This window comes from Talaromyces stipitatus, genomic scaffold (assembly GCF_000003125.1).
Source record: "Talaromyces stipitatus ATCC 10500 scf_1105507295555 genomic scaffold, whole genome shotgun sequence".
NCBI lineage: Eukaryota > Fungi > Ascomycota > Eurotiomycetes > Eurotiales > Trichocomaceae > Talaromyces > Talaromyces stipitatus.
Genome location: NW_002990116.1, coordinates 1,897,674 through 1,920,479, shown reverse-complemented (window position 1 = coordinate 1,920,479; position 22,806 = coordinate 1,897,674). Strand labels below are relative to the sequence as shown.

At 46.6% G+C, this 22,806-nt stretch overlaps 8 protein-coding genes across 10 annotated transcripts, besides 2 other annotated features; 1 reads left to right on the top strand and 7 right to left on the bottom strand.

Annotated features, from left to right (window-relative positions):
* Positions 1-3,295, bottom strand: TSTA_118160 (AP-1 adaptor complex subunit mu, putative; the record flags this gene model as incomplete). The annotated part of the gene is made up of 7 exons (XM_002481993.1): positions 1-1,494; positions 1,632-1,703; positions 1,755-2,129; positions 2,179-2,668; positions 2,720-2,949; positions 3,014-3,142; positions 3,257-3,295. 7 exons carry the CDS (start codon positions 3,293-3,295, stop codon positions 1-3), a joined length of 2,829 nt encoding a protein of 942 aa, XP_002482038.1.
* A 601-nt stretch (positions 3,296-3,896) lies between these two features.
* Positions 3,897-5,580, bottom strand: TSTA_118150 (RNase III domain protein). Of its 3 annotated transcripts, XM_002481991.1 has the most exons (4): positions 5,120-5,580; positions 4,622-4,985; positions 4,321-4,559; positions 3,897-4,260 (listed from the first exon to the last, which is right to left on the bottom strand). In XM_002481991.1, exons 2-4 carry the CDS (start codon positions 4,830-4,832, stop codon positions 4,108-4,110), a joined length of 603 nt encoding a protein of 200 aa, XP_002482036.1. In that variant the 5' UTR covers positions 4,833-4,985; positions 5,120-5,580; the 3' UTR covers positions 3,897-4,107. The 3 variants fall into 3 exon arrangements, with proteins under 3 accessions (XP_002482036.1, XP_002482035.1, XP_002482037.1); XM_002481990.1 differs by having other exon boundaries at positions 4,622-5,580; XM_002481992.1 differs by having other exon boundaries at positions 3,897-4,559; positions 4,622-5,580.
* Positions 5,231-5,278: a sequence feature (GA-rich).
* A 2,281-nt stretch (positions 5,581-7,861) lies between the features above and the next one.
* TSTA_118140 (succinate dehydrogenase cytochrome b560 subunit) lies at positions 7,862-8,739 on the bottom strand. The gene is made up of 3 exons (XM_002481989.1): positions 8,605-8,739; positions 8,450-8,540; positions 7,862-8,354 (listed from the first exon to the last, which is right to left on the bottom strand). The coding sequence occupies exons 1-3, from the start codon at positions 8,642-8,644 to the stop codon at positions 7,919-7,921; spliced, it is 567 nt and encodes a 188-aa protein (XP_002482034.1). The 5' UTR covers positions 8,645-8,739; the 3' UTR covers positions 7,862-7,918.
* A 434-nt stretch (positions 8,740-9,173) lies between these two features.
* TSTA_118130 (bZIP transcription factor HapX) lies at positions 9,174-11,189 on the bottom strand. The gene is made up of 2 exons (XM_002481988.1): positions 10,376-11,189; positions 9,174-10,309 (listed from the first exon to the last, which is right to left on the bottom strand). Exons 1-2 carry the CDS (start codon positions 10,987-10,989, stop codon positions 9,520-9,522), a joined length of 1,404 nt encoding a protein of 467 aa, XP_002482033.1. The 5' UTR covers positions 10,990-11,189; the 3' UTR covers positions 9,174-9,519.
* A 4,750-nt stretch (positions 11,190-15,939) lies between these two features.
* On the bottom strand, positions 15,940-17,855 carry TSTA_118120 (glutathione-dependent formaldehyde dehydrogenase). The gene is made up of 5 exons (XM_002481987.1): positions 17,606-17,855; positions 17,451-17,546; positions 17,168-17,395; positions 16,532-17,112; positions 15,940-16,477 (listed from the first exon to the last, which is right to left on the bottom strand). The coding sequence occupies exons 1-5, from the start codon at positions 17,763-17,765 to the stop codon at positions 16,199-16,201; spliced, it is 1,344 nt and encodes a 447-aa protein (XP_002482032.1). The 5' UTR covers positions 17,766-17,855; the 3' UTR covers positions 15,940-16,198.
* Positions 17,856-18,134: 279 nt separating this feature from the next.
* Positions 18,135-19,084, bottom strand: TSTA_118110 (mitochondrial 54S ribosomal protein IMG1). Its single transcript, XM_002481986.1, has 3 exons — positions 18,860-19,084; positions 18,387-18,768; positions 18,135-18,309 (listed from the first exon to the last, which is right to left on the bottom strand). Exons 1-3 carry the CDS (start codon positions 19,050-19,052, stop codon positions 18,225-18,227), a joined length of 660 nt encoding a protein of 219 aa, XP_002482031.1. The 5' UTR covers positions 19,053-19,084; the 3' UTR covers positions 18,135-18,224.
* Positions 19,085-19,200: 116 nt separating this feature from the next.
* Positions 19,201-20,848, top strand: TSTA_118100 (uncharacterized protein). Its single transcript, XM_002481985.1, has 2 exons — positions 19,201-19,409; positions 19,465-20,848. Exons 1-2 carry the CDS (start codon positions 19,310-19,312, stop codon positions 20,436-20,438), a joined length of 1,074 nt encoding a protein of 357 aa, XP_002482030.1. The 5' UTR covers positions 19,201-19,309; the 3' UTR covers positions 20,439-20,848.
* Positions 19,479-22,730, bottom strand: TSTA_118090 (uncharacterized protein). The gene is made up of 4 exons (XM_002481984.1): positions 22,065-22,730; positions 21,629-22,008; positions 20,900-21,577; positions 19,479-20,845 (listed from the first exon to the last, which is right to left on the bottom strand). The coding sequence occupies exons 1-4, from the start codon at positions 22,696-22,698 to the stop codon at positions 20,750-20,752; spliced, it is 1,788 nt and encodes a 595-aa protein (XP_002482029.1). The 5' UTR covers positions 22,699-22,730; the 3' UTR covers positions 19,479-20,749.
* Positions 22,731-22,736: 6 nt separating this feature from the next.
* Positions 22,737-22,761: a microsatellite.
* Positions 22,762-22,806: the final 45 nt, after the last annotated feature.

Sequence of the window (22,806 nt, the reverse complement as noted above, 5' to 3'; positions counted from 1 at the left end):
TCAAATGAGGAAGATATCTACAAGATCGCCGTCGTGCAAGGTTGTCTTTTCTCGGGGGATATGTATCCAGCAATCAGCAGCTAGAAACGGACTGATTTTTCCTGGACTGTGGTCTTGGATCATTTGTACTTGGAGACTGTGTCGAGATTGATGCGTGACAATACCAGCACGAAAGACGTCCCGGTCCGGTGGGAAGTTTGGAATCACATTTCTTTCAAGATCATGTATTTTGGATGCCTTTCGCTGGTCGTTCAGACCGACGGATGTGATGACAGCTTGCACAGGCTTCTCCAGCCCCTGATACAACACACATTTCAGGTACGGGAACAGAAGAAACCTCAAACACGCAGCAGCAGCTACTGGATTGCCTGGTAGCCCAAAAAACGGAATAGTGGAGTCATGCTCCCCGGTCATAGATGGAATCTTGCCAAAAAGTGCTGGATGACCTGGTTTCATAGCTACTTTGTGGAATACAACTCTTGCATCAAGCATTTCTAGCGCTTTCGGAACAAAATCAAATCTGCCCATAGACACGGCTCCTGTCGTAATCACCGTATCGTAATGTTTCCCCTGAATTCGATCTGATATCGTACCCGCTGCAATTCTGGCATTATCCTCCAGAATCCCGAGAAAGTCAACTTCGCAGGAAAACGCATTCTGCAACACGCTCATGATATAAGGACCATTTACATCCGACACCTGCTGCCGCGCTGAAGTGTCATCAGCAATACTGGGAGTAACTATCTCCGCGCCAGTGGAGAAGAGCGCAATTCGAGCCCGTCGAAGTACCTCCACAGAGTCATAACTAACAGACGCAAGTGCCATGACATGATTTGGTCGAATAACCAGATGTCGATCAACAATCACATCACCGATCCGGAAATCTTCGCCTGCCAAACGCTTGTTTTGGTTTGGTCGCGCAGGTTTGAGGATTTGGATTAGTCGCTGACTGGATTCTGCGCCGTTCAGGTCGGATGAGATTGGTTTTGTGTCTTCGACCCTGACGCAGCAGTCTAGGCTGTCGAGAGGATGAGTAAAGTCTGCACTCGGGAAACGGGCTCCTGTCATGATTTCCACACATATTGGTATTTTCTTTTGATTAGCTTCAGCTGCTTTGATGATTACTTCTTTTGCTCCAGTGGCTATGGTATCTTTGACTTGACATATCACCGGCGTATCTTCTGAGGCCGTCTGCGTCACTTGCGCGTTGACGGCATAGCCGTCCATCGCCGACGTGTCCCATTGAGGCGTGTTGCGCAAAGAACAATATTGTTTTGATGTTATGCGATTGGCGGCATGGGCCAGTGGGACTGTCTCGGGTGCTGCATGGAAGGTGTTGCGGTGGTCTGTTGCCTCCTTCTGGAGTATTTGGAGGGCTTCATGGTAGGTGAGTGCCATTTCTACTTTATCCCATGCTGATAGACTGTCAAAGGGTGAAGGTTGTAGAAATAGCATGTTGATCGTGGAGCTTGAATCAAGGTCAAAGCCACCTTCCTAATCGGAAGGATTATCTAATACTACCGTCATCTTGCTGTTCACGTGTCAATTGGTGTGAATATAAGTGTTATTATACTATTTGAACTAATGGTATAAATAGAGTCTTCCATTCGACTGTACCCTCATCATTGTACATCTGGCAGACGGACTGCAATGTCGCCTGATTGTGTAATGTATCGTACCCAGGGTAGGGATGGGTATTGTAACTAGGATCGAGTCAGTCATACACTATCTTCATGAGCGATGAAGATTCTTACCTTTGGCTCAATGATTTTCAAATACCGCACTTGTATACCACTCGTTGTGAAGTACGGTATCTCGAATTTGACATTTATAGGCCGCTTTCCCTTCCCGGTCTGACCTGCTCCTCCCATACTGCCACCAAATCCACCGGTCATACCTCCGCCGTGCTCATCATCGCCCTTGACTGAAGGAAGACCGAGTTCAGCGCGCATGAGGAATTCTTTGCCGCCGCCAAACTGTTTGATTTTCCAGATGATAGCAGACTTCTCAGGTGCGTAGTGGACCGAGCCTATGTTGGTGCGGAAACGAGGTGAATCTGCATCCTCAGGGACTGGAACTAGGATTTCGACATTGTTGGCTGTACTACGGCGTTTGAACTGAGCTTTTGCCTGTATAAACGTTAGAGCCAGAAACTAGACCCGAGGTATAGGGAGTTACCTTGAGCATGTATTCAATTCTCGAACCAGAATGAGACTCTACTACACACTCAACCCAAATCAAAGGCTTCACCTGCGTATTAAGACGATAACTCATCAACTCAAACTCTCCGTCCGGCGGAATAAAGCTGATTGTGCGATCATTCTCGAATCGCGACAGACGAACACATTGGTGGAACTTGACGTCTTCCATCTCCACTGCTTTACCTCTAGTTGCTCGTCCTGTCGTTTCAAACATGGCCTTATCGTTTAGTCCCAGTCGCAATTCAGGCATTCCGCTGAGGTAGCATTTCATTTTGATAGCTCCTAGGATTTCCGAGCGCAGAACGTTGCCGTTGGCCGAGACTAAGAGGTTGAGAGACTCGATAACGTCCAGGAAGACTTCGTTCTTCCGGTAGCGGATCCCTTCGCTTCTCCACGAAACGGCATTTGTAACGGCAATGGGTGGTCGTGCTTGAACCTCCAGCTTGTGCGACTCTTGCGTGATATACCTGCCGGAATGTTAGTCTGACCATCACCCAATTCTGACGAAGACAGCTGACTCTTGTAAGATCTTGCTTTCTGTAGTCTGTGGGTAACCAAAATCCATCATCTCATCCAGCAATTCATAGATAACAACAAAATTATCCCGGATAGACTCTTCCTCCAACTCTTTGAAATATTCGGTAAAAACCTCGACGATCTTGTGAAGGAAAAGGAGGATTTCCGTAGCATTGGTATTTCGTTTCGTTAACGCTAGAAGGTAGAGGTTATTATGGCGAATGTACAGGTACTGCAGTCATCAACGTTCTGGATTAGTCCTTGGAGATAATCGTATGGCGGGGCATGAGACGTACGTTGATGCCCTCGTGTGAGAAGCAAGGAGGCACGGCTGAGCTTTCTTCTTCGGCTTCATTTAGGAGGATAGGAAATTTCTCGACAGCGGACATGGGGATGTCACCGCGGTAGTTGCGGGCAAGAAGAGCCTTTGAAATAGCACACCGATTAGCATTATCGATCGATAGAAAGCATTCCCGGTTGGTAGTTCCAAGTGCATCCATATAGCTCTTTCAACCGCCAGTCTTCAGTCATCCACTTACCTTGCCCTTCAAGTCCAGAAAGAAAACAGCCGACGCCATGATGTGAGTGCTGTGTGAGATCCTCCGCGCGGTTTCAGAGGGATTTAGGTGTCGACTGTTGTAATTCAAGTGCAATTAATCAGAAGCGCATCTCGAATATTCTCCCGATAGTCTCTTCAAATTAACAATTCAATCAGGCAATAATCAATGCGCTGAGGCCGTGAAGATGGTTATCGACGACTGCGGGCAACATTATCATGCTGTTCCTCTATAATATTGATTGATCCAACATGTGGCCCTTCTACTCTCCCAGCCAATCAGAGTCCTCATTACGAATTCCGCAGCCCAAGCCCAAAACAGTCTAGCGTCTTATTGTCTCATATATTTTTTGCTCTCCAATTTTTCTCATCCTTTCCTTCTCCTCTCTTTCCTCTCAACGCTCTCTAAAGACAGTGCAAGACAACACCTGCTTTACTCTGGCATTCTGTCAGTTGTACCTATCAGGCTTTCTATTGCTGACCCTTGCGATATTGAGGTGCGGAGAGTAGGATTATTTTCAACGATTCCATAAGAGCTGGCTGTGCATGACTTCTTGTGAGGTTACGCACCGTTGCACAGGCGGTGTCAGATGAATCATACATTATCTGACTAATAGAAGATTGGTCTAATTACGCAGGTATATATTTGATGACTAGTTTGAAGTCGTATAATACAGTATGCTGTTCTACACATTTCCTCTTGACAGTAAAAGAACCAATCAAGCAAACAACCATATATAACCACATATAAACAATATGAATACATGAGAAGATGAAGAAATTCACATAAACGCCTTGAATGCTCCTTCGCTAACAGCCTAACCGCATGAACAATCACGCACTCCCCAATCCTTGGGGAGCTAAGATCCGTTGTCGAGCGAATTCATTAGCTTCAACGCCACCTCTTTCGAGGGCGATAGCTCCAACGATGGCATACAACGTATGGGTGAGAACGACATTGAGACCGGAGCCTTCCAAATCATCAGGCTAATTTGAACACAAATATTAGCTCAAGATACACACGGAGATAGCCAGCTCTTAACTTACCTTCACCGGCGCCCATCGGAGAACCTTCAACAGCTCGTACTTTTCTGCGATTTTCGCCAAGTTAATCTTATGTGTAAACCATCCGCGGTTATCCAAAGTGAGGTTTTCTAAGCCTTCTAGAGCAGGATGATTGAAGACTTTTCCTTTATCAGCGCGGCTCAGAGGCGGGACATTGGTTTTGTAATTTTCCGGATTCTGGACGAGATTCAACGATGCCTGTAGCTGCACAATGCGTTTACCTGTTCAATTGGTATTATGATTAGTAAAGAATAGATTTCAGATTGTAGAACGTTGAGCATACCGAGCAGCGCTAGGCGGTCATTGAAACCTCGGCGACCCTGATCAAAGCTCTTATGAGTGACCGCCAACCATTTGATCTCTTCCGAGAGCTTCTTATCCCCACCCGGACCCAATAACGAGATATAAAACCTATCCAAGACCGCCGGGTCCTCGTTTACTTGATACGGCTGTCGTTTACTATCGATTTGGCGCAGACTGAATGGCGCTTTCATGCCGGGAGGAGTGTAAGACCAGCGCGGCTTATCCACATACTCGTGGTTCTTCTCACCTGCACAAGATGCTGAGACGGAGAATGCCCGTTGCGATGAGGAGAGGGAAGATGGTCTAAGGGAGGAGCGGGCTCGTGACGAGAGGACTCGTATCGTCTGGCGAGGGATGTTGGTTGTCATTGTGTAGAAGAGGACTCAGCAATTCTGCGGCAGACAAATGCTGGTGTAGACACAGAAGGGGAAAAGAGATAAAGGTATTCCAGTTATCGTGAATGAAGTTCGTTGCTCACCTGCGAAGGACGAAACTAAAGTCTAAAGATTCTTGTTTCCGCACTAGTCCATTTTAGTCAGTGCCTGGCCGAAGGCGCCAAGCGGCATACCACCGAGCAATCTTCCCTCAGTCTTCTCCCCCCTTTCACTCTCGTCTCTTCTCTTCCTTTCTTTTCTTTATCTGCTGAATGGAAGAGGACGCGAGTGAGTTTGCATGCCCAGCATTGACTCAGCAACTGAACTGCAACGAGCCACTGTACAATTGATGAATTGCCGACTAGCAGCACCGTCTGGAAGGTTGCTCGACTCACACCGTATTTTCGTCAAGTGCAGCAACCTCTTAGGCCTGAGCAACAGTAACAGCATATAACAATGGAAGCAACCTTCAATCAGTTACACAAATTGAGTCCCGTCAATGTTAAACAGCCGTCAGCATAGGCGCCCAGTGCTACCTCTCCAAAGCAATCTCCTTTGTTTGGATGCCTTACAAGATTTGGCATTTTGACTCGTGGGCGACTGTGATATATACTTATTCGGTGACTGTCATTTTACGTTACGTAGGTACAACAGAAAGTTAAGGTTGCATTGAAACCATGTCGCCAGCTCATGCACCACTACCTAGATATCCGGAGAAAAGGATCTTGGGTATCAGTGTTGCGCACATATAACAATAGGGACTTTGCGGAGAACACGTGTTGCTAATCTATGGTGAAATATATGAGACATTTGCATTAACTTGGTGTATCAATTCGTGATACGAATGTCTGAGACCAGAATTGACATCGAGTCCAGCTGCCATGAACATACATGGTCTTTTTTCACCAGTTCGTCATGCCTATTTCGGCAAGAGGTTATTGATTTCAAATACTGCTGCATTCCCAAGGCGGGCCATGTAACATCAGATAATGGAAATAGCTACAGCAGCGGATGTGAAGAAACTCAAGATACGTGTCACAGGCATCAATCTGGCGTTAGGCGTTGTCGGGACGGATATCTGCTGCCATTCGACGTTGGTAACAACGGTTCCTTGCATATCCTAGATGGATTGATATGCTTAATTCCGACAGTACATCTCGACCGTCCTCGTGGGAACCAGTCCAACAATCGTTGGTATGTCGACTTCTCAGGTTGACCGCTCATGCCATGCAATCAGGGATGAATGTTGACTAACATTTGCCAAGTACTTGCTCCCAGACGTTTTTGTCTGGTTCAAGCTGATCTTGTGTTCTGCTAACATCTAGACCGTTGTTCCAACAGACGGAATACTGGAAAGTAGATTCCGAGTTCCTAAAACATGGTACAGTTACCGAAAAACACTCCGCATTGTTGAACAATGCTTTCTGATACCGGTCAGGTAGCCAGGACAGCACCTCGCCAATCATTGCGTTCAAACAAACGGTGTAGACACGAACACACAGACATGGTCATAAATCTAAGGTATAAACACGTCTGCAGTACAACTTTACAGTGGATGTGTTAACTCTATATGATATAGAGATTAGGCTAGGACCATTAAGGAGAATCCTCTTTTGGCATCAGTAAACTTGAATAATCTTCAAAAGGACTATTCTGCAGACAGGTTTGGTCTAGCTCTACGGGCAATTGCATAAACTGAAAGAAAAGGAAAAAAAGGACGAAGCCGTCAGGACAACAGGAAAAGCAAAACTTGCGTTTTAACAACTAGGGCTTTCTATCCGGTTGGGCTGCAATGGAAAAAAAATCAAAATATGACAGGGAGCAAACTGCATCTCAAAAGGAAGATTTCAAGATGGCGGTCTGCGAGGAAGACCAACCCAATCAATCAAACTTTGCATGTAAGAGCAGGTATCCTGGATGCATACATACATGACAGATGTCAACCTGAAGAAAGCTCACACATGCATGTAGGTAGTATTTATAAGGTTGTAGGATATAAAACGCCCCCGAGATCTCCCTTCGACATGATGAAAGAATCTATCACAAGTCTCTCGCTTTCGACCTCAGTATCAGAACTGGCTTATGTACTGATATTTGGTATATTCGGCAACCAAGATTGAAAGACATTGCACTCGTTTCAAAAACTCTCTCGACTTTCGTTCATATCCTTGATCCTATACTCTATCTTCTACTCCTTGTCAACCTTGCCCTAATTCAGACGACCCCCTTCAGCCACCACCTACCTACCAAGCAACAGCACCTACATAAGAACCAATTCAAATCCTCGTCTCAAACTATGCACTCAACCTCAACAAATTCCAACATCATATGCCCCATCCCCAGACGAGGCCATTCAAATAACAACATATCACTCAATTACGGCCCAGTATCGTCTCAATCAGCTCAATATCCGCCTTCGTCGCCTCCTTATCCGCCGAATCCGCCTCCTAGTCCTGTCCATGGCGTTGATGGGTAAATCGAGGGAAATGAATTGGTTGAAATGAGGAGGGAAAGAGGGAGAAGTGTATGATTGTTGGTATGAATGTTGCTAACTTTCGTTAAGATATATGCTAATGTTCGTTAGGAGATATACAACGGAATTGCAATACAAATCACATTGAAATGGTAAAATTGGCGAGAGAGCATTTAGTGATTGGAATGCTTTACTTCGTATCTAGATACGAAACATGATGGGGAAAAGGACGGCCTTTACTGCTAATTTGAACAGTCTTGGGACTTTATTTTGGGAGACATAATCCCGGCGTTGATATGGTTGATTTGACCTTGATATTTGACTATGTAGATTGACTGCTCTTCAGTCTTAATACAACCTCATTACCCCTAGTCAAATATACAGAGACAAATAAATTCAAAAGATAGAACAATCTAACTACCTTGATACCTTACAAAAGCGCCAAAGCAAGCGCACTAATCGTACTCAACCCCACAACCGTCCACCCAGTCTGAATGACCTGCTTATTCGTCAAAAACCTCCCCGTATCCCACAACAAATGTCTCACACCATTGAATGAATGAAAAGTAACAGGCAACGCAAGACCCAACTTGACCAAAAACTTGGCAGCAAAAGGTAGCGCGCCAAATGCAGCTGCGATTGAGGCAGATTCAAGATGCCAGCCGAATACAGGAGCAACAAGGTAGGCGGTTGCGAAGACGTAGAGACCGCCGGAGGCGATGGAACCGGTGATACGGTGGAGACCACTGGCGTACCAGGTGATTTGGGGACGATAGATGCTTAGATGAGGGGATACGGGGCGCTTGAGGCGTTGTTGGGCGAGGATCTTGGTGGGATCGGTTGTGTTGGGAGTTGTCGAGGTTGGTCTTTTTTTATAGCGGTTAGCCGGATGACGTCTTCTATATCCCACCACACCACCACGAGAAATGTATATCAATTGGGCAACGGAAGGGAGAAATACCTCATCTGCATATACCTTCCAGTAGCAATGGCAGCGGGAGTAGCAAATTTGGCCATTGATAGAGTCAATCCGGAGGGTGATTGAATAGCCACTATTCCATCACGAGCACACGAGTTAGCAACCTCCACCTCCAACCAGAATACGGAAAAACGTACATCGCCGCAGCGATTGCTGCGCAACCTTTTGAGAAATCATGTCGAAAACTGTCCTGACTTGCAAAAGAGGGGAGAGTCTTGAGTCGCGACAGACAGTGACGGAGGTTGAACGGAAGGAAGATTGACAGTGTCGGCAAAGCGTTGAAGCCGTCACGGGGAACCTCGGGACGCCAACTGCTCCCGCGATTCCCGTTGTCCGACCAATCAGAGACAGCAAAACTGCCGTATCCTGATACGGCAGGCGGAGAGCTACCCGAGTCAACACAACAAATAAAGAATCTTCCAATCTTTCCTTTTATTTTCCTTCTTCTCTCTTCAAGGGCCGCATGTCCACAGCTCGAACTACAGTAGAATGTCATGCCTGTGGACAATCTCAGTCTCATTGATGCGGCTTTCTGTCGTTATCGCAAGAGACTACCTTACCAACGGTCCTGAGAGGGATTTTGCCCGTCGTTAATCGCCCATTCTTTTCTGTCAATGAAATGGAAGGGTTTCATATCAGGGAGACATAATCAACACCATACAATTTAATTGACGAATGCAAGTTAATCAAGCAATCTGGAAGAAATGAAATAGATATAGTTTGATTCGTCAATTGAGATACTATTCTAAGCCAATAGCGTGTGCTTGAAAGTTGCAGGCTGCAAAACTATTGCTAAGTAATGTACATTCGAGGCGCAGCCGGTCACCCAGTGGGGGAGTGAAGGGACAGGTATGCTTGTTGCCATCGTCATCAGTCGTAACTAGTTCATAGCAAGTCGTCAGTGACGCGGTCTCGGGGGATACCTGTCTCCGTAGGCATGTTGGCTCGGTATCAAACTCTCTCGGCACGTCTCCGATGGTCGGGTCGCCTTAATCTGAGGTCGTAGAATAAAATATGAGTTGAGATATGTATCGTTGCTCATCTACAAATCATCACTTGGAAGCAAATCTTCTATCAAAATACCGCAAAACTCCCATAACGCTAGCAGCTTCAACCTCCATAGCGGGCCGTTCAGATATCGCAGATCCCAAGTTGTCGGTCAAAGAAGGTTTACGTGGCTTGGGCAAGGTATGCAGTTTTGGAAGCCAACTGGTTAATTCATCAGTAGCCTGGGAGAAATTCGGGTGGCGTGATAGTGTCGTGAATGCATCGGCACAGGTCAGTGTTAGGGGCGACGGATTACTGGATACAGACGGACGGGTAGCCGGGCGTGACTGGCAACATCCGCCGTCGGCCCCTTTACCACCACAGCATCCACCGGGTAATCCACCGGCTGTGCGAGAGGCTGCTAATGTCTTGCAGAAAAGTGTGCTTCGGGGATCGGCTCTGCATTGCGCACAGGTACCTGGTCCATTGGCGCATGGATTCGTAGCCTGCGAGATAGACGGGAGAGTCACCTCTCGTGCATCGCCGTCCGAAGGAGGTGGAGTAAACTGTGAATAATTTTGAAGAGGAGCCAACCGATTCTGCTCAAAGAGATTCTCGTGTCTTGAAGAGGATTCCTGGTCCGCCATTTCGGCACAGATACATGCTGTACCATCTCCACAGAACCCGCATCGCTCTGCTGGAGGAGTTGACGTCGTGGTTCTAGTCTCAGCTAGTGGTGCTGCGGTAGTCCGCGGAGCAGTAAAGCGCGACGTGAAATCGATTTCCATTTGATCCGGGTCATATTTGACTGCCGGTTCGGGAGCTGAACTTGCGTTTGTTACTTCTCCTTCGCCACTGTAACTCATGGCTTGAAGAGCGTCCTCGACGCATTGGCAGTGGGTTGTCGAGCAGCTACCACACCCTGTGGCAGCAAGTTCAGATTGATTGGTCGTGTCTTTGTGCAGTGCTCGCTGCTCAGCGATGTGCGTATCGGTTCTCTTGCCGCTATTCGTCTTACGGCGTATATTGATAGGAACTGTATCTGCAGTCGCGTTGGCTGTCTGACTTCTTTCCTGAGCAAGTTCCTGCTCTAACGAGCGACACCGATTCTTCCACCACGCGACATCACTCTGTGCCTGATCCAGATCCTTGGTAAGTCGAGTAATTTGATCCCGCAGTTCCTGCTCAAGCGAATCATGATCCTCTTCAATCTTCTTAATTTGCTCTTCCAGTTCGCCCACCCGTGCAGCCCGTCTTTCACGGAAAGCACGTTGTGCAGCACGATTCTGAGCCTTACGTTTAGTAGGCGGAGTATCAGTAGCTGGTTTCCGACCTGGTTTTGGTCGTGGAGGGATAACCCATTCCTTGCTGGTCAACGAACCCGTGATTCCCGGCCCGGGGCTCGGAGACATATTGGCATCATTCGCACTCATTGCAGGCTTTGGTTGCATGGCCGGCGCCAAAGCGGGCGTGAGTGGTACGCCGTTGGATATAGTGGTAGTAGTAGTTGGGGATGGCGCGATAGCTGCCGACATTCTGAATGATGGATGATTCTACAGTGGGTGGCCTGAGCGTCTCGGCGGAGCCTCGGAGAAAATGCTCGGATTCCGGAGACCAGGTGGCAAGTCACCAGGTCAGTCAGTCGTGCTTGAATAAAGTCATGAGCAGTTAGTTATTGAATGATTCTCGTCGTTTGAGGGTGAATATCACTGCAAACATACTAATAGACTGGGGTAGGAGGAGGAGACGAGGAGAAAAGGAAAAGAAAAACGGTGGGACAGCCGATTATCTGATTGATTAGATTGAGTCACGTGGCTATTTCGTAAACCCCGATGTCGCTGCCTGCAGAATCTGGTACTGCTCCATCTTATCTGATCCTTTTCTCTATTTTTATTGGCTGTACTATGCTCTAACCCCACTTAGGGCATATCGACCGGAATTGACTGGCCGGACATGGCCTGATTAACATTGTTACTCTTACAATCAAGGGGTTCTTACTTTATTTTTCTTGCTGATTACAGAATTTGGCGTATTATTTTCGTAATATCTATGTTACCAGCGGCCATAGTGCAACCGCAGTGACTATGCAATATCTGCTACGGAGTAGAAGCATTGACAATTTGACACCGCTTCTTTCATGAAAGCTGATAGTAGGACTTCCGGAAAGAGTCGGTAGACGCGTATCGTATGGGACATTGGAGTTCTCCGACTAAACGGGAATACCATTCACGTATAACGCTCATGCATGGCACAACAATCAATTACGGTATTATCCACCAAGGTATAATTGATTGGCCGGCTTGAGATCCTACAACTTTTTTGTTGATGTAGAAAAAGTAATATGATGGATTGGATAACTATCTTAAGTAACTCTGGTAGGAATTCCTAGCTATTTATGCCTGAGATTCTCCCTACGGTACCTTCTGGCATTCCTTTCTCCAACATAGAAACTATCTAGAGAGAAAGAGACGCCTGCACAGCGCACACAGGCTGTTTCGTAGCCCTCGATAGTGATGTGCTCAAGCCCTCACAAAGGCGGAAATTGTTGGCAAAATGTGCAAAGGTTGTCTATGCCAACATTCTTCCGATAATCGCCTAGTATTCGTACCAGCTTTTGAGTCATATTGAGAAAATAAGCGCCGCCTGTGGATGATTCTTCGGGACAACCCAGGAACTTTTTGGGTAGTCTTAGATACTTCAGACATGTTTTTGAAGCTCTCAGGTACCTTGGCCACCTCGCCAAGTAATACTTAAGTTGCACCGAGCTCATCCTGCTGAAAAGTATTCCAAGGTTTCTGCCATGATACTCCCGTTGGAAAATTAGACACAGTAATGACGGAGTCTCTGTGCCGGAATTCAGCTCCTTGTATAATGGTGAGGTAGGCTCGGGACCGTAATAATGTGCAAGGAGCTGTGCTGATGTGTCCACGAACGAAGGACTTCATCCAGCAGCTTCTCCTCATCCTGAACCATGACGGCGGTGAGCCGCTGGATTGCGAACTCAAAAAATTGAGTTTGTGTCCTCTGATCCCGCTAGTTCCTCTTCTGCAGCGCCGAGTGTGGTGTTGAGATCAGCAACCTGCTCCTTGAGTCCATCGACAACTGGAGTATCGGGAGCAAGCGTCTTTTCTGACGTCTCATAGCGGCGAACAGGATGTGATGTCACCTGCGAATTTCTGCGGATTTGACTAGCGCTTCGAATTCATCGTTATCAATACGGCCTTCAATATCCCGGAGAAATCAGTGCCAACGAGATAATATTATCCCCCGTGAAAAGCGTTGTATATGTTTTGCAATGTATCGATCGATACTATAATTCATCACCCAGGTCGATTGTTATCGAGAGGAGCGTCTTTCCATCACTCTCGAGCTGGGGTTGGCTGAAGATTTTCAAGTCTGGATTCTGATCCCATTGTTGGTATCTCTGACACCATATCCACATTATATTGAGTTTGCCCTGATCTGGTGGATTCGAGGCCGTTTCGAGTTTTCAGGGCTGTTTTGTGCGTGTTGAGCTCTGTGTCCCAACTATGCTAACGGCTAGTGATTCATTCGTTGCCAGTCAAGAAGTAGCTTGTGCACCTCTGACGGAGCGTACGTGACCAACAGTCATATGTATGAGCGCCCATGTATAGTAACTGTGGGAAAGGATAACCGGATAGATAGCAGCTACTGCAATAGATGTATAGAGAGTCGTCAGACGATCTTTCAGGACATCGCGATTGGCAATTTATGCACCTCAACGGCTTGGCAGTGTGTGCACCGAGTTGGGACGTAGCGAGCAATGTTTGTTTTGTGGAGACCGATTTCTATTCTTGTCTTGTGTCATGAGTACTCGGCTACAAGGACACGGCTGAGGTCCAAGGTCAAGTAAAGTTCAGAAATTGTGGATTGCTTTACGTGGAACGATGAATAGACTGGGTGTAGATGACCTTTAGGCATGATGATGATGATGAACCTTGAGCCTAACGTAGTCATTAGTTTGATGTAACTAGAGTGACTGGTGAAGTACGAGGCGACTAGTCAGAGTTTGTCAGGCGAGAATATCCGGTGCACCTTTATACCCTCCAGCAGATCAAGTTTGTAAGCATTGCCCACTTGCCGGATAATCTTGAATGGCTCTTTACTTTGGTACCCTAGCTTCCGGCTTGGACTGCCTGTATCCCATCCTTCGTTAATGACATAAACCCACACCCTCGGTAAAGTTGACATCTCTCTGTTTCTTATTTGCCTGCTGTGTCTGGCGATCTTGCGCTGACTTCATATTCTGCTGAGGGTGCTTCCAAATGTCCTGAATCCGCTTTATCCAAGCCTTAAGTCCGCAAGTAGGAGGCAGTCGGGCCCGCGAGTACTGACGTTGACGGGAAGACCCTAAACGACGTAACTCCAACTCTGACTCTGCTTCCGTTCCTGCTCGTCCTCGATCTTCTTGTTGAAGGCTATTGTGATATGGTACATTAAATAGTCTTCACTATTGCTTTTTTTTGGCCGGGTACTTGTTGGTTGCCAGGAATTAGTACGTCTCGCGGTCCATATCATCCAGTATATAGCAGCAGTCCACAGTCCAGAAGTAATTCTAAAATCATATCAGCGAACCAAGACATTGGACCAGAGGTCAAGTAGAATAGTGACTGGTGGGGGTTTTTTTAGATCTGTTCAACCGTGTCCACAACTTTATAAGGGCCATCATGCGGTGCTACCCATTAGCTACATAGATAGATCAGGCGGCATCGGGTAGTTCATAGACCGTAGGTATCATTGTCCGGTAGACGAGTTAGTTGCGACTTGACCCCTGGTCCAAGTGGTACGGTTGACTGACCTTATCCTGGGTCTTACTACGCAGTTTCCCCTTGATTTCCTCTTCAAGGATATCGACATCCATATTATTGTAGGGATGTTGTATGCGGCTGGCATCGTGGTTATCCAAAACATTTTTGCGGTAGGTCTAATATCCACAAATGTCACGATGCTAATCGTTGGATCCTCCGTGTGTTTGTTTTTGACATGGTGTCCAAAATGTTGGTTGAATCCCTTCGATTTGCATTCCAAGATTCAAGTTACATGATTCGGTCCTTTCACATCCTTCAAATGCAGACTTCCCAACGGGACAATGTATAGACATCTTCTCGCAGAACCTAGACTGCAATCAGCTTCGTTCAGAATTGGATGCTAGGCAAGAAACAAGGAAGACCAGAGCTTATATTTTCGAATCGCCTCATTCCGCTCTGCCACTTGTCGTCTAGAGACTTCAAGGTCTGCCTCTGTCTTTGAAGTTTCCTCTTCATCCACCACGAACACGTCGGCATCTTCGGACAGGCAGTCGAGGTTCTCATCGTCATCTGTATTAAAGGCTTTAAAGATTTTGACGTAAAAAGATTGAGTTGATTGACCGACATTGACAAAACATGAGATTGTTTGCGGACAGATTTCATTCGTGTTGCATCTCTTCGGAGATTTGGCAGATGGCAGGAAAGTTGAACAGGACTGAATTGAGACAGAGTCTGAAATAGATCTCGGGGCCCTTCACGGGATGACGTATCCTTAGAACGCAAGATGTTGGATCTTTTGCTTCGGAAAAGAATTTCTTGAGAGTGGTGAGCAAAGAATTCTGTGTATTGCTCACTAACCAATGCTTCTGTGTCCTGGGAGAAAGCAGCCCTCGCTAGGAACTGTTGATATGTCCTTTCTCCATGAGGCGCTAAACTACATGCGGCAGGCGGCGCTGGGAGCTGGAACTTCCCATCAACAGAATTCAATTCGGTAAACTTCCGCTTAATGCATGACTTTCTGGCTCTGGTTGCATGACGACGATTTTGACGGAGGATCTGTATATATAACGGTTCTAATTGGTTCCACCGCATGGTATAGCTGGGTAGTGCACAAGTTGTCCTTTCACGCAGAAGAGTCTACGAGGGGACCACCTGCAACATGCGCTTCCAGGCTCGGTGAGCGCTGTTATCTGCTCAAGAAACATAAGAATAAGAATAAGAAAAGAATGGGATTTTTCTGAGCCAAGGCAATATTTTGACTTACTCGTTTCCAGACACATTCAACTGTTCAGATATCATTGCCATGGACTGTCGGAACATCGTAATGTCCCAAGGATTTCGCCGCGTTTCACCTTGGGCAGAGGGCTAGCTCCTAATTGTCATAGTCTCTGGGATAGGTCACAGGCATCTTCAGGCCCTTCGATGATATCCGAAGAATGTGAACACCAACTGAGCAGTGAGGATGTATATAGGTAGATATTCAAGACAAGAGGTATATGCCCCCGAATAAGTACCTGCCTAGGCAGGCTGCCTACCAGGGTTGATGAGAAAAGGAGGAAGTCAGGAGGGACTGAACGACAGGTATTTATACCTACGTAGGTACTTAGGTAGGTAATTATTCATTCCATCAGTCCTGACAACATCCTTTATCTCCCAGTCAGATGCTCAGGTGTTCTCTGAGGGAGGGTTAATAGAATCTTTGAGGACATCCACGTTGTTTGCAAGTTAAGGCCCATTTGATTTGTACTGATTATTTTCTCATGTGATATCACCTATGTGGAGACAAAACAGATTTCACTATCAAACACAATAATAAGCAGTGAAAGCTTGTACCTGGGATTATTTTCAGGCAAGAAGCTTGACATTTTCTTTGTGCATGAGGTACATTTACATGATATACAATGAGCAGAAAGAGCAGAAAGAGCACAAAACAAAAGGACACCTTACACCACATACTAAACAATGACAAAAAGCATTATAGTTTAGTCAACTGTGGTGCCCCACTAGCAGGTGGTGCTGAATGTCTGGTCTGAATGAACACCTTCTGAATGCCAGGCTGCCGTTTATCAAATAAACCATACACTTTATCCATATCAGTCACATCAAAACGATGGGTAACCATGTCAAGGGGCTTGATCTTGTCTTCCTGAATGAGTTTCAGGAGATGTTCCCAGTATTTCTGGATGGGTGCTTGGCCGTTTCCAATTAAGCGAACGCCAGTTTGCATGAGGGATCCGATGTTGAAGTGGTTGCACTATATTCTATCAGTATCATGACAAACAATTTTCATCGATGGCAGGAGGCATACATATCCTGCATAGACACCAGTAATTCCGCAGCGTCCATAGGCGCGAACTGAGGTAATCATCTCATTGAGGAGTTCAGATGTATCAGTCTCCAAGCCCAAAAGAGTCTCAAAATAATGCTGCCAGCCCTGCGCATATTCGCCCGCAGCACACTCAATAGCAACATCCGGTCCTCGACCATGACACATCTTCTTCAACTGACTCGTCACACTCTCACCCTTGGGCAGATCGGTAAAGTTGATTGTCTCAAGATTGGGCAAGAGTTTCTTCACAAATTCGAGTCTCCATGCACCAGATCCACCATCAATCAGAATGACCCGTTTTGCGCCGTTGAAGAAGCTGAATTCGGCGACCATTTGTCCAATAGGGCCGGCGCCCCAGATAGCGACGGTGTCACCTTCTTCGACACCGGTGTCGACGACTGCGTTCCATGAAGTTCCCAGTACGTCGGATAGATAGAGACCCTTTTCGTCGGGCACGTCGTCGGGAAGTTTCAATAGGTTCACGTCACCATAGGGGACTCGCACCCATTCGGCTTGGCCACCAGCAAAACCGCCAGTGAGATGTGAGTAGCCAAAAATTCCTACACATAATTAGCCCTATCATCAGCTAGAGAGAATTATCCAGATGCTACTGACCAGCAGTCCGTCGACCATATAACTTGTTTGCCAATTCATTTGAATTGGTTTTTTCGCATACAGAGGACAGCCCCTTCTTGCAATAGTAACATTCACCACATGCAATCTGGAACGAAGCCACAACCCTATCGCCAGGTTTGTACTTTGTGGCCTTGGGCCCTACTGACTCGACGACACCACAGAATTCGTGGCCGAGGATGTCACCCTTTTGCATTTCGGGAATCACACCTGTAACGAAATCAGTACAAGCTTACCGATAGAGAATCCGGTATAGGAGACATACCATGGTACATGTGCAAGTCACTGCCACAGATGGTACTACCAGTAACCTTGATAATGACATCCCTATCATCAATAATCTTTGGTTTCGGTGTATCAACTGTTCGGATTATTAGAACCATACTCAATCCATTCACAGACACTCAGGTAGCCACTAACCAACTTTCACGTTGTACTTTCCATTCCATACAAGCGCTTTCATCAACTGGCTATGATCGCCATATTCCTCAGCAGAATAATTGGAAACGTGTTCCGTGATAGGCTGCTGCTCGTGAGGCAAGACCTTTTCGGTTAGATTAGCAGGTTGCGAGAAGGCCATGATCAATCAATCGAATCTTTTATAGTAATTCGAGACGATCGGGTATAATCCAAGTAAGAGTATGAATCCATTTTGTGTAAGAGAGCAGCCATCTCTGTTATATAGCGAGGGAAAGAATGACTGACATCATACTGTCGTCTTGGTATAGCGACTTCGCAGGGGACCAATCAGAGGCCGGCTGGACCAACTTTTCCCAGTTTCATCAGATGGTTTAGCCCTAACCCTAACCCTTATGAGTATGGGTTCTATTAAGGCCAATTACTTGAATAGCTTCGATCTGTACTGCCATAGCATACCTTAACTGGGGTTTCGATCGTGGGAAACGGCGCTCATATAGAGAAGAATGACCTGTACCGGGGAAAGCGTACTTAAACAAACAAAACACTCCATTGCTGTCGAATTCTTCTAATATACAGGTATGTTATTTCATGCGAGTCCAACGTTCTGTCTTTGCATTTCCTATGATCGCCCAGCCATAGCGGATTTCTGGCGGAGGTAGTTGCGGACAATATTCTCAACACTACCCATATCATGCTTGGGTTGACTTCACAATAGTCAGTAAAAGAAGGCATTATATATAAATCCTCTAAGGAAGGGAAATGATAAAGGGACAGGACATACCGCATGTAATAAAGACGAGCTCTCCTTTTCCTCTTTTCGGTTCTTTGCACAATCTCAACACCCTCCACATTCGGACTATATGCCTTAATCCACATCTCCACGCCAACTCTCGTCAATTGATTCCTCAATAAGAACGATGTATCGACCCCGCGGAGTCTGATAGCCAAGCAAACACCAGAAAACGGATCACCGCTCTTGAATGTGACTCGCACAATGTCGCCGGGTTTGATGCTGCGAGCACTTCGTCGATAATCAAACAGAGCTTTGCGTTCGCCTGTAGGATCTAGAATACTCATTTGTCGATTTGAGACAGCTGCGACAGGGTCTTTGCATATGTTCATTTCGGAGGGAGGTGATGGGTGGATTCGCCATTTCTTTTTTTCTGTTCATGCAGTCAGTATTGCTCGTATAACCACAATCTCCATAAGAAATGAAAACAAGTCATCTGGATGTACTCGAAAAGAAAAACGCACCTGGCTGCGGACGAATGTGTAGAGGGAGCTGTGAGTAATATTGCTCTGGTAGATTTTCAGGAAGAGGGACCGGCTTGGGTTTTGGGGTATATTTCGTTGTGATTGATCGCACAGCTGTTCGCGATTGTGATAGTAGACCATTCTTCGGCCTCAAAAGGGCCAGCGGCCGCAAGCCCTGCAGGAACGAAGCCATTGCGTCAATGTGTTTTGCAATATTGCTTGATCAAGAGTTGGTTTCGGAGAAATCAGCGCGAGACGACGGAGGTTAGGGTGGTCCGAGCGTCCGCAGAATTTCCACCCGTTGCTTAACTTGGATTATTTACTGCCAGTCGACGAACATCATTCAACGAAGGAACTGATCAGCCATTAGAGTTTTATTGTTGATAATAAAATCAAACACTTGACAGTTCGGCAAATTCCTAGGTTGACTAAATTAGGGTCGCCATCAAAATGGCACAGAATGCCTTTGGAAAAAGGCTCTTTGGCTCTGGAAGCAGACTCCAGCAGACATTAAGCCCACTGGTACGGCGAAGATGTCAATCTACCAAAGGTATACTCCCTTCTACGATATCTGAAGGGGAGTACAACTAGCTAATGCCTAACAGCCGTTCCATCATTCACCCAAAGCTCCTCCGTGGACCTAGACCAAAAACTAAATCGCATACGACAAGAACTCTTCGTACCCATGTACTTTGCCGAGCACCAAAAACGCCTCATCTTCCGCGACAGGTACCGCGAGCGCCTAGAGCAGGAACAAGTGAAAATTACAATTGGAAACGAAGAATTCACCCTTCGACCCAGGAACCGACAGTCTCTCCCGGACAAGCGCGAAGTCAATCAGGCAGTGGAAGCAATGAAAAATACCCAGGATTGGAAGAACTTCGTTCCGCTCCTGATAGGATCTCTGCACTCAAAGTATAAGCCTAAAACCGACAATATCGAGAAATGGGTTCGGTTAGCGGGCAAGTCGGACACGCTTGCATTTATCCTCGAGGCTGCGAAACAGTCCAGCAGGACAGGGTTTTCGTTCGCGAATCGCAACGTCGCGTTCCGATTTGCATTTGAGTTGCACCAAAAGGCCAAAAGGGCGGAGTTCAAGGGTGAGCAGACGGCGGCTGCACTCCGATATGCAGAGCAGGCGGCTCAATTGATGGAGTGGGCTGAACATACCAACAAAGATATTGCGCAAGATCCGAAACGGCAGCCGTTTTTCATTGGGGTACTTACGGAGTTAAGTGCCGCTTGTGCCCTTGACCAGGCTGGCGGTGAGGATGTTAATGGTAAAGTACTATCTTATGTACAGAAGCTGTTGGGAACGTGGGATCTAGCTGCGTTGGATCGTGAATTAGGTTCATGGTACGAGACGGATACACTTTTACAAGAAGTTACACTTATATATTCGGCTTTGGAGATGGTGCGACAAGTCAAGAGCGTGGCACAGGATCAAAACCTGACGAAATCTATTGAGCAGCGGTTGAAGCAATTGAAAACTGTTGCTTCTAAAGCAGTGGATCCTGCTCCTGAGGAGAGGAAGAAACAGCCCACGCTGGGTCTTAGGGAAGCTCAAGCTATCCTCTAGACAGTGGTCTGAGATGGTAGTTGCATAAGAACCTCGGCGTGTTCTATTCAATAGTGTATTTTACTATAACTTCGTGTACTTTTACATTCGTCTGGCTAGGTATTTATTCCCTGGCCTTAAATCATCATTCAATCTTCCCACGGGCCAAAAGAATGTATGTCTTTGCATTCACGAATTTTGAAGAATATCATCATGTTCATATGAAAGCCGTCTAAATCATACAGAAAGCCTCAAATGGAATATCACTATGTTCCAAGAAAGGTTTGCAGATTTCAATAAACCTAAAATTGCATGACTTGAGAATCAACTCTTTACTTGAGTAACTGCAGCGTGTTATCGTCACGGAAACGTGCACGCACAGGAATCGTAATTGTATTCGTAACCACTGCCGGTCCAGTGACGGTAAGCTGAAAGGAGGTTAGCTTGTCGGAATCAGAGGTCAGCTGGAAAATACAACATACCTGTCCCTCAACGGCTCTCTCAATACCAGTGTCCTCGATATGACCACTCAAAACAATCTCGACACTGCTTAATGGGGCACCAAAATGGGCAGGTCCCTCGTGCCGTCTGTAATCAAAGAGATGTGTTTGAGCGATAGCACCGGCAATACCTGGTGCAGTCAAGGCATACACTATGCGAGCACCTGTAAAGATTCGAAGGTCGGTCAGTAGCTCCGAGCTCAGAAGATCGTCTGGTGAGCCATCTACGCGATAGGACACAGCAAGCAAGCGAAGCTTCGACAACGACAATTCAGCAGTCGGGCCAATGTTGGCTAACCGACTGAGTATATTCTGTGAAGGCATTCGACCAGCATCAAGTGCACGTGCTTGAGTCAAACGGCTGATAGATGAGACAAGACCGGTATGGGGCTTCATGAACTTCTTGTGATAGTCGGAGATGGTGCGTGCTGATGAGACGATCACGGTTGGCGAAATGCCGAGGGTTGCAAGTGCAAAGTCAACTCCTTCACCAGCGACCGAGTTTAGCGCAATGGAAGAATTAGAATAAAGGGCAGCCAAAATCCAACACAATGCGTATGGGTGCATGAGTGAGTCAATTGTCAAAACCACGTCGTTGGAGTCCAACCGTTGGTTTCTTGGTAAGGAGCTCAAAAGTGCACCAACTCCGGATACAAGATTCTATAACTGGTTAGCGGACGTGACTGTAGACACATCATTTCTTATACTCACTTGAGGTTTGTACTCAATGAACTCCTGGGTGGTCGGCCAGAAAGCAAATATAGAAGGAGTTGTAGCCTTAGGATCGTAACCAGGAACCTCTGTGTCCTTGAGGGTCTTCTTCTCCTGAACAAGTTCATGCCAGACGGCAACCTTGACGCTGCCCGCAAGCTTTTCCGGGACCTCGTTCCAATCCATGTGTCTGCTTCCCTCTTTCGCAATCCAGATGACATTTTTTAGCTGCTTGTTACCTACTGTGACCACTGTGAGATCCACAGCGCCTGCTTCCGCGATGAGCAATTCTGCCTGATTCTTCTTGAGATAGCTTCCGAGCTGCTTAGGATCAAGATTGTGAGGAATCAAAACTACCTGGAAGCTGTAGAATGCGCTAGCTGTGGAGTTGTGAGCTAAAAGCCACGCCACTTTCTGCGCAACAGGGGCCACCTACCGAACAGTGAAGCTAATAGTTCGACCGAGTCGGACAAGCTGACAGCGACAACCTTTGCCTCGGATTCCTGGACATATCTGCCGATAACATTGATCTCTGCTGTGATGTCGTCGAGATTGCGCTCAATAGCTTTCTTTCCTAGGACACTGAATAGCTTGCCGCGTTGTCCGGGAGTGGTTCCGATTTCGCCGTTTGAACCAGAAATGGCCAATTTCCAGATATCCCGCAAATCTCCATTGCGTCCACCTGTCCACTTTGGAGCTTCAGGGTCCTTTACATTGAGGCCATGCTTCAAGGGAAAGCCATGAGGCACCTCGAGGTTTCTAAAAGCAGCTGATTGACCGGGTTGTCTAACGGGAGCTTCTGTAGATTGTCTAGCAAGAAGATAAGGATGAACATCGGGGTCCCTTGAAGATAATAAAGAGTATGTGACAAATAGAACAATTATGGTGGCGATGATGGTTGAGTAGATATCCCATTTGGCGAATATATTGGCCAGAAAGGTATCTAGCTTGGCCAGCCCGGTGGTCTCTGCCGCCATTTTGAGGAACGAACGATCCTTCAGAGCAGGGAGGACGCAAGATAGATTATCGGCTGAGATCTCATTTAACTCGGTGCAGAGTTCTTGGATCATTTGTTGTCTGGAGCATACATTGAATGGATGATAGTTGTAAGAAAGAAAGAAAGAACGAAAGAAGCTGGCGTGGGGTCCATATGTAGTTGATGGATGATGGGCCTGATT

Bases quoted from the DNA above. Each gene is read 5' to 3' on its own strand.
- TSTA_118150 (XM_002481990.1), bottom strand. From the start codon at position 5,009: ATGACAACCAACATCCCTCGCCAGACGATACGAGTCCTCTCGTCACGA. The intron at 4,560-4,621 runs GTATGCTCAACG...CCAATTGAACAG, and splicing joins TGACCGCCTAGCGCTGCTCG to GTAAACGCATTGTGCAGCTA. The intron at 4,261-4,320 runs GTAAGTTAAGAG...TGTTCAAATTAG, and splicing joins TCCGATGGGCGCCGGTGAAG to CCTGATGATTTGGAAGGCTC.
- TSTA_118140 (XM_002481989.1), bottom strand. From the start codon at position 8,644: ATGATTTCTCAAAAGGTTGCGCAGCAATCGCTGCGGCGAT. The intron at 8,541-8,604 runs GTACGTTTTTCC...GTGATGGAATAG, and splicing joins GCAGCAATCGCTGCGGCGAT to TGGCTATTCAATCACCCTCC. The intron at 8,355-8,449 runs GTATTTCTCCCT...CTATAAAAAAAG, and splicing joins GGAAGGTATATGCAGATGAG to ACCAACCTCGACAACTCCCA.
- TSTA_118130 (XM_002481988.1), bottom strand. From the start codon at position 10,989: ATGTCGGCAGCTATCGCGCCATCCCCAACTACTACTACCACTATATCC. The intron at 10,310-10,375 runs GTGTGGTAGCTG...CATGAGTTACAG, and splicing joins TCTGAACTTGCTGCCACAGG to TGGCGAAGGAGAAGTAACAA.
- TSTA_118120 (XM_002481987.1), bottom strand. From the start codon at position 17,765: ATGGCCTTCTCGCAACCTGCTAATCTAACCGAAAAGGTCTTGCCTCAC. The intron at 17,396-17,450 runs GTATGTCTCCTA...ATTTCGTTACAG, and splicing joins TGACTTGCACATGTACCATG to GTGTGATTCCCGAAATGCAA. The intron at 16,478-16,531 runs GTATGCCTCCTG...GATAGAATATAG, and splicing joins CTGGTGTCTATGCAGGATAT to TGCAACCACTTCAACATCGG.
- TSTA_118110 (XM_002481986.1), bottom strand. From the start codon at position 19,052: ATGGCTTCGTTCCTGCAGGGCTTGCGGCCGCTGGCCCTTTTGAGGCCG. The intron at 18,769-18,859 runs GTGCGTTTTTCT...CTGCATGAACAG, and splicing joins ACACATTCGTCCGCAGCCAG to AAAAAAAGAAATGGCGAATC. The intron at 18,310-18,386 runs GTATGTCCTGTC...ACTATTGTGAAG, and splicing joins GCTCGTCTTTATTACATGCG to TCAACCCAAGCATGATATGG.
- TSTA_118100 (XM_002481985.1), top strand. From the start codon at position 19,310: ATGGCACAGAATGCCTTTGGAAAAAGGCTCTTTGGCTCTGGAAGCAGA. The intron at 19,410-19,464 runs GTATACTCCCTT...AATGCCTAACAG, and splicing joins AAGATGTCAATCTACCAAAG to CCGTTCCATCATTCACCCAA.
- TSTA_118090 (XM_002481984.1), bottom strand. From the start codon at position 22,698: ATGATCCAAGAACTCTGCACCGAGTTAAATGAGATCTCAGCCGATAAT. The intron at 22,009-22,064 runs GTAGGTGGCCCC...ACAACTCCACAG, and splicing joins ACTATTAGCTTCACTGTTCG to CTAGCGCATTCTACAGCTTC. The intron at 21,578-21,628 runs GTGAGTATAAGA...AACCAGTTATAG, and splicing joins TCATTGAGTACAAACCTCAA to AATCTTGTATCCGGAGTTGG.